This window comes from Carassius gibelio, chromosome A24, assembly GCF_023724105.1.
Source record: "Carassius gibelio isolate Cgi1373 ecotype wild population from Czech Republic chromosome A24, carGib1.2-hapl.c, whole genome shotgun sequence".
In the NCBI taxonomy this organism is placed as follows: Eukaryota; Metazoa; Chordata; class Actinopteri; order Cypriniformes; family Cyprinidae; genus Carassius; species Carassius gibelio.
The window spans coordinates 2,033,960-2,042,149 of record NC_068394.1 but is presented as its reverse complement, the minus strand read 5'-3'; the positions used below and the strand labels follow the sequence as shown (position 1 = coordinate 2,042,149).

Sequence of the window (8,190 nt, the reverse complement as noted above, 5' to 3'; positions counted from 1 at the left end):
TATTTACACATTAAAAGGAATAGTGCACCAAAAATGTGTTTCATTATTTTGTCATTGTTTTCATCCCATCATGTTGTTTCAAACATGTATTTATATATTGTGAAATGCTAACTTTTAAATGTTATATGATTTATTATTTTATTTATAAACATAGGAAATATAATAGCACATTACTTCATATTATATATATATTGTGTACGTTTATTGTTTTTTTTTTAAATAAACATTTTATATATGATTTTAATATAATTAAATAATTTATTTATTACAATTTCCAAAATGATTTTACAACTATATATATTGTGACCCTGGACCACAAAACCAGCCAAAACGGTCAATTTTGAGATTTATACACCATATTAAAGTTGAAACAATCAGTTTTCCATTATTGATGTCTGGTTTGTCAGGAAGACAATATTTGGCTGAGATACAATTATTTGAAAATCTGGAATCTGAGGGTGCAAAGAAATAAATATTGAAAATATCACCTTTAAAGTTGTTCAAATGAAGTTCTCAGCGATGCATATTACTAATCAGAAATTAAGTTTTGATATATTTACGGTAGGAGATTTACAAAATATCTTCATGGAACATGATCTTTACTTAATATCCTAATGATTTTTGGCATATAATAAAAAGTAAATAATTGTGACCCATACAATGTATGTTTTTGTGCTCCAGGGTCACATATATATATACACTTATATACTTTTTATTTTTTATTTTAAACCTTTATTTAAAAAAATTATATATATCCACAGAAGAAAGTAAGTCATACAGTTTTGGAACGACATGAGGGCAAGTAAGTGATGACAGAATGTACATTTTTGGGTGAACTGTCCCTTTAAGAATGAAGAGTTTAACAGATGAATTCTTTTCATGAAACAAAATGAGAAAAAGTTTTCTGTGCAGGATTCCTACTGCCTTCTCTCTTCGAATATTCTGCCAAGCGTCCCTCCAGCTTTCACACATTCACCCATTTGTTTTCCGCTCATTCACGCGCTCACTCTCTCCATATGGCACTTTGCATTGTTCTGCATTGTAGAAGCTCCAGTGTCTCACAAAGGTCGTGGTAAAGGTTCATATCTCCGACTCCCTGCGGTATGACCTTTGCTCGGTGCAGCGAGGGTTCTGCAGTCGCTCAAAATCATGTCGTGGGGATCTCTCTGGGATGAGGCTCATTGCTCGCTCTGGTTTAATCCTTTCCAGACTGTTGTTTTCCTCCTCTTCCTGGCTCAGGATCGCCAGCTCGTTCTCGTAGCAGAATGTGTTGGCGCAGGGCACCACCAGGTACTTGTTTTCCATCATGTCCTTGGCACTGCAGCGCGGGGTGGACGGCACTTCGTACGTCTTGTGGAAGTGTGAGTAGTCAACCTTGTATTGGTTCTTTTCCTCGTACAACACCGGCTCGAATCGATGCCCCCAGAGGATCTCGCTAGCGAGGTAGGAGCTTCGCGCCTGCGCCGTCATCGCCGTAGCCTCCACCATTCCCTCCAAGATGACCACGATCTCAAAATCCGCCGTTTCTAGGTCCTGCTTGCTGATGCCGAACAGAGGGCTCTCCCGGTCGATTTGATGCAGGATGGTGATCGGCGAGACGAGAAAGATGCGATCAAGTCCTTTGTCGAAACCAACGTTAATGTCCAGCTGGTCGAGGGGGATGTACTCGCCTTCGGTCGTAACCCTCGGCTTGATGAGCTGCGCTCGGACGTGTGCCTCAACGATGTGACTCTTTCGCAAGTTCCCCACTCGCCACATCAAGCACAGTTTCCCGTCACGCATTGCGATGATGGCGTTTTGCGAGAACAGTAAAGTCTGCGCTCGCTTCTTGGGACGTGCCATTTTAGCCATGATTGCCCCAATCATGAAGCAGTCGATAATGCTGCCCACGATGGACTGGAAGACCACGAGAAACACCGCGAGAGGACACTCTTCCGTCACGCAACGGAAACCATAACCGATGGTCGTTTGCGTCTCGATGGAGAACAGGAATGCCCCGATGAAGCCGTTTACTTGCAGCACGCATGGCGTGAAGTTATCGTCGCCTGCTGGATTGTCCAAGTCACCGTGAAGAAGCGCGATGACCCAAAACGCCAACCCGAACGCTAACCAAGAAATCACGAACACTAGCGTGAAAACAAGTAGCATGTAGCGCCATCGTATGTCCACGCAAGTGGTGAATAAGTCCGCTAGGTAGCGCTGGGATTTCTCGTCCATGTTGGTGAACTGCACATTGCAACGTCCGTTTTTCTTCACGAAACGGTTGCGGCATTTCCGCAGAGTGTGGATTTTGCCGTTGCCGTATCCATTCATCACTCCACCGTGCATGTTCGTCAAGCGCAGACCGTCTTCCTCCGTCGACACGATGCTGTAGCACCGGTTCCGACCCACGCTCATTATCTTTAGCGCTCCTTGGCCTTCCTATCTTTGCGATCTGGTGTTCCCTCTCTTTTGGAGCGGATTAGTAGTAGTACGAGTCCAGGGTGGTGGGTGGTTCAGTCGTAGTGTTGTTGGGACAAGTCCAATCCAAAGTACAAGCCCTTCGGTTTCCTCGCATCCTTGAGAAAAAGAAACACATCATCAGTGATGCATGTTTGTGTCTGTTCATAAAACTAAAAATAAGCGTTTAGAGATAAAACGTGCGCATTAATTTACTTCCTTTAGTTTCACCTGGTTTCAGACTGTAATATTAGCTTGTCATACACAGGATGGTTATTGCATGATATTAGACTCAGATCTTACCCTATGAAACATTTGCACTAATGTAAAAATGATGTGAAAGGGGTGTTAGCATTTTGGGAGTTTGTGCATGTGCCCAGTGTGTGTTTGAGAGTGTTTGTGCACACGTGCTTGAGTTTTAAACACATCATTTAGACACTCAGGAGATTTGTGTCTGTGTGAGGCATTGGCCATGGGTGCCATCACACAATCCTCTAGAGATGCTAAGTGGGTTGAAGAGGGGGAGGGCCATGAGGAAGCTGGGGATCGACTGAAAATTAACATAAGATGTGGAATAAATTAAGGTTAGGAAGCAAAAAATAGGGAAGAGAGATAGAAATGATGTACAACAAAGAACAAGGAGGGAGGAGACCACCCCAAATCTGAAAATATGCAGTCAGCATTTAGAGAGGTTTAGTGCTTTATCTGTCTGACCTGCTTCTGTGTATCACACAGCCACGTCATTACTTCACACTTACAGTATTGCTGGCATTTCTTCACCTATTCTTCAGATTAATATCTGGAGAACACCGGTGTCATTTAGTATTATTGACATACTATTATATTATTTATAACATTTTGAATTTACATGATGATTACTGAAAATGTTTGATAGGTCTCTTTTCCAAAATGTCCTATGTCTAAATGTTATCTGTATTTACCGTTGTCCTTTTTATCATTCTTCTTAAACCTATTTAATTTAATTAAGTTGAAAATGCAGTATTTATAATTTTTCATTTTGAGTTTTATTTTTATATTTGTATTTCATTTTAATTCAGCTTTATGTCACTAAATGTTAACTATGTCAAAAGTCATTTTTATGACAATTTTTTAGTATTTTCTTTAAATTTTTTAAGTGGTATTATTTAAATAGTATTATCAATATTTTGTGTTTTTTACATTTTAAGTTTTCATTTTCATTTTATTTTAAGTATAGTTCTTTTTTTATGTGTGTTTGACATTTTATTATTTTTTTTTCTTTTAAATATAATTTTTTTTATAGTAATTTCAGTTTTAATAGTTTTAGTACTTCATATTTTATTTCAGTTAGTTGCCAAAGCTAAATTAAATTTTAAGTAAATATTTTAAATCTAATATTTATATATTATTTTATGCCAGATTTATTTGAATGACTGATTTTTGTAGACACTCTGAAGGTTAACCATTTCAGAATCTTCTGTTTGTTTGTTGTGACACTTGATAACATTATTATATAATATCAGTGGCTAGAGCATCTCTTGGCTGTCTGCAGGTAGAAGGCAAAAGGGTTACAATTAGTGGCTAAACAACATGATACCTGATCTGTTCACACACTCACTCACTCGTGCATTCATACACACAATGAAACACTGTTTCATTCAGCCTGTATCTGAGCTCTCTGTGTCTCGCATCATTTCAGCGCCATCATCGTCAGGCCTTTTACCAAAGTACAGCTGTCTCAGAGTTAGAAAGAGAAAGTTAATGCTTTAGAATTAAATCTTACAGTTAACAAAACTAAAATGCAAATAAATACTTAATGCAATTTAATGATTATGTTTTTCATGTGATATCAAGGTAGCTTAAACTCAAGTGACCTGTTGTTGCATCACCTGAAGCAGAAAGTTCATGTAAGATATTTGAAGTTTAAAGTTTTTTCTCTTCGCATTTTTGCTTTATTCAATGTAGTAATGTTTAAACAAACCTAGAACCTCCCTACAATAGAAACTCATAATTCACCAATTGCACTAGATTTCATCTCATCTCATCTCATTGTGTTGAGCAAGGACTACCTAAATTTAACATGTTAAAGAAATTAGATAAAGTCTTTTTAACATTTGTCAAACTAATTACTTATAAAAAGTAACTCTTAAAAAAAAGAGCAGTTTTATACCTGATTCAACCCATAAAATTTTGTTTTGTTAAAACATATAAAATAATAATCTAATATAATAATATAATAAAAATTCTGTTACAGCCTTACGCAAATCGTGCTTTTTATTGTTTTGTACTAAGTAAGCTTCAGTTGTACATATCTCAACACAATTAAATTAAGTAGAAACAAAATGTAAATATTGAAATGAAATACTTAAACCAGCAGAAGTTTACTTCAAGTTTGTATAACATTAAACATTATATGCACTGAGAAAAGTTGTAAAAACGGTTTTGGTTCAGAAATTCAGTAATGCATTGAATTAAACACAACTTTGGAGAATAGAAAATTGTGTAATCTTGTAAATTTTTGATTTATTCTCAACTTTGAAATGTAATAGTTTACAGTTATGTAAAGTCAAAAAACAATGAATTATTATGACTGAAAGAACTGGACTATAAGGTCGTCAGTGTAGTGTAATGATGTAATGTTGACTAATGAAACAGATGGTCTGTCTCTCTCAAATTCTCCCTGCCAGCTTTTAATCGGGTTACTGTGTGGTCAATCAATTATTTAATAATCTGCAGTGTTGAATAGCTTTTTTATCATCATGTGACTCGAGAAGACAGGTGAGATTCTGTCCAGAAAGTGTATGAGATGAATTACTGTCAGTCCAGAATTACAGACATTCTCCTGAAGTAAACTTTGACCTTGCATTTGGTTTTACCGTGAACTGACCTGAACTTCAGTATTTGTCAGATATCTTTGAACATCTTAACAGAGCGGTTCTATGATATAAAGCATATGATGATTAATGACTCCATGCATGCTGCATGCGACCTGTTTTCTGCAGTTTTTGTGCCAAGAAGTTATTTTTTTTTTACAATATTAGTAACACTTTGTGTTCTGTTGATTGCATAATTTTTTTTTAATTATGCAATGCTTGACAGATCATTTGGTAATGCACCTTCGAATGTCATTAAACTTTATTAAATTAAACTAAGAAATTCAAAATTTATATTCTGTTACAAAACTTTTTTCAGGTACTTGAAACGTAAATGCTTAGCTATGCAACAACAGAAAATAAATAAATAAATAAATGCTGTATTACATAAGAGTAAAGCTTGTGGTCAGATTGTTCGTGTCCGTGTGAAAGTGGTCTGTGATGCATTATTCATATGCATGTGGATTTTGTTCTGTTTGTTAATATTGTTTTGTTGGTTTGACAGTGGTGATTCTTGAGCATTTAAACCAGTGTATATCACTATGAAATAGCAGATGAGTTTGAGCTGTCCAGCACCACCAGGGGTCAGAGGAGATCTGACCTCTTCAACAACATGAACATGACTGTCACGCACTTTAACACACACACACACACACACACACACACTTTCATCTGCACAGTGTTTCTACTGAAGTAGTTCTTGAACAGAAGCATGTGTGAGTGCTGGACTCTGGAGACACAATTATCCTCAGACGTGAGCACAATCTGACAAAACTTCCCTTTGGGGACATTCAAGGACGTTTCTATTTGGAAAATTGATTCATAAGTCGATGCAGAAAGTTTTAGCATTTGGGTTTGTCTGTGTTATGTGCTTGTTTAGTGTGTATTTGTCATCTCTAAATGTCAGGGAGATAATAAAAGTGGGACTCGTTGGAGATAAAGACACACGTGTGAAAGTTTAAAAGAGCAGTGAATTCATTCTTGCTCTATAGAATGAAAGTACAGCTTATTTTTACTTTGCTTGTGCATTCCTATGGCATACTCTGAAAAGCATACTTAGTATGCATGAATTTCTGCTAAGTATCAGGTCATTATAATCAGGTCAGTTAACGATGTTCTGATGAAGTTCAGTGACTGATTATTCCCAGCGCACATTAAAACATTCATGCACTGAGAGTTAAAATTACTGTTAATGAATTACATTTATTTTGCATTTTATTTAATGCAAATATTGCATGTGATTGAATATTTTTTGTTATATAACACAGTCTTTTTTAATAAATCATAAAATATTGTTGTATTTGATGCAACAATAAACTCCCAGACCCCAGCTGCTGCGCAGGCTTCACGTAACCCTTTACGAGCTTTCTCTGTTTATTTTTAGAGCGTCATTTTAATTTGCATTGACAGCAGTGATGTAATATGTGTGATAACATGCATATAACTGAGATTCTAGCAGCTGGGAGTATAATATGAAATGGCAACACGTTTGATAACTGGTAAAGTTTAAAGAGATGTTGCTTACCTTGTGTTTTGTAAGTGGTCCTCGCCCTCTGAGAGAGCGTGTGTGTGTGTGTGTGTGTGTGTGCGTGCACAAAGACAGGGCAAGTGTGCTGTGGTGTTGTGGTGCGTTATCCAAACTGGAGCATTTGATGAGCGCTTGTGCAGCTCGTGATGGGGATCCAGAGCTCTGCCATCTCGTCCTCACACACACACATTGTCCATCTCAGATTCATATCCTACGTTCCACTTGTTTTTTCATTCTTCCCCTTGTAAAAGCACATATATTCCAGATCAGAAGGTGAGAACTGGCCCCAAACGCTCCGAGAATCTCTCTAGTGAACCAACAGTGAGTTCAGACTGAATCAAAGCATCATTGAGCATGTGATGGACAGAAAGTCACGAACAGACACTTGAGTTTGGAGAAGTGTGTGTCCTCCTGCTGCTCTGCTCCACTCCGCTGTCGTCTTTCCTTTCTCTACACACTCAGATCTTCTTTTCTCCCCAAAACGAGCGAGGGATATTCCCTCATGCACCTGCTGGCTTCATCTTCATCTGCCATCAGATCTATCAGTGCTGCACTTTTCTCATCTCTCTCCATCCCTCTCATCTCTCTCTCACCCCTCCCGCTCTTTTTCTCCCTCCCACGTCACAAGTGTTTCAGCGTTGTGTCACTTGATGCTCTGCTGTGGTCATATGGACACACACACACACACACACACACACACACACACACACACACACACACACACACACACACACACACACACACACACACACAGAGGCTCACTAACTTTCTCCATCTTCCCCAGAGGCTCACTAACTTCTCCGTTATTTCCCCAAAACCTCATTACTTTACTGCACCGTATTTGACTTTCAGGTTTTATATATATCCGTCACATACAGTTTGTCTAAATATATGTAATTAGCATAAATTAAAGGCAGCACAACAAATATGCATATTACAGTTAATTTTTTTATTATAAAAAACCTGTATTAATTAAATGCAGTACAACAAATATTATCATGATGAATATATATTTTACAATTTATTTTTAATTGTTTTACTGTCATTGTGCTATTGTAGTACAATCATTTTATTTAATTATAAAATTAGAATAAAGGCTGTACAACAAATATTTTGTAATGTATAAACATGATACAATTTAAATAATGCATTATTTTTTGCAATACAATAATGCAATTAGATTTTATGTGCTTGAATCTCATGGCAATAGTGTCACAATGCAGAAATGATGAATGGACTTGATTTTCTTAATGCAGAATATAATTTATTCGGTGAAGGATGCACTCATAAAGTATCATGTTCTTGATCTTCTGTCATTTTTCTGGTTTATTAAACATGGATTAATCACTCAAACTGAACTTTAGCACTCTT

The 8,190-nt window shown here is 37.0% G+C and overlaps 1 protein-coding gene across 1 annotated transcript; it reads right to left on the bottom strand.

The window, feature by feature from the left end:
• Window positions 1-224: 224 nt before the first annotated feature.
• On the bottom strand, window positions 225-7,372 carry LOC127945845 (ATP-sensitive inward rectifier potassium channel 12-like). Its single transcript, XM_052541942.1, has 2 exons — window positions 6,817-7,372; window positions 225-2,558 (listed from the first exon to the last, which is right to left on the bottom strand). Exon 2 carries the CDS (start codon window positions 2,395-2,397, stop codon window positions 1,081-1,083), a length of 1,317 nt encoding a protein of 438 aa, XP_052397902.1. The 5' UTR covers window positions 2,398-2,558; window positions 6,817-7,372; the 3' UTR covers window positions 225-1,080.
• Window positions 7,373-8,190: the final 818 nt, after the last annotated feature.

Coding starts and splice junctions, on each gene's coding strand:
- LOC127945845 (XM_052541942.1), bottom strand. CDS start 2,397: ATGAGCGTGGGTCGGAACCGGTGCTACAGCATCGTGTCGACGGAGGAA.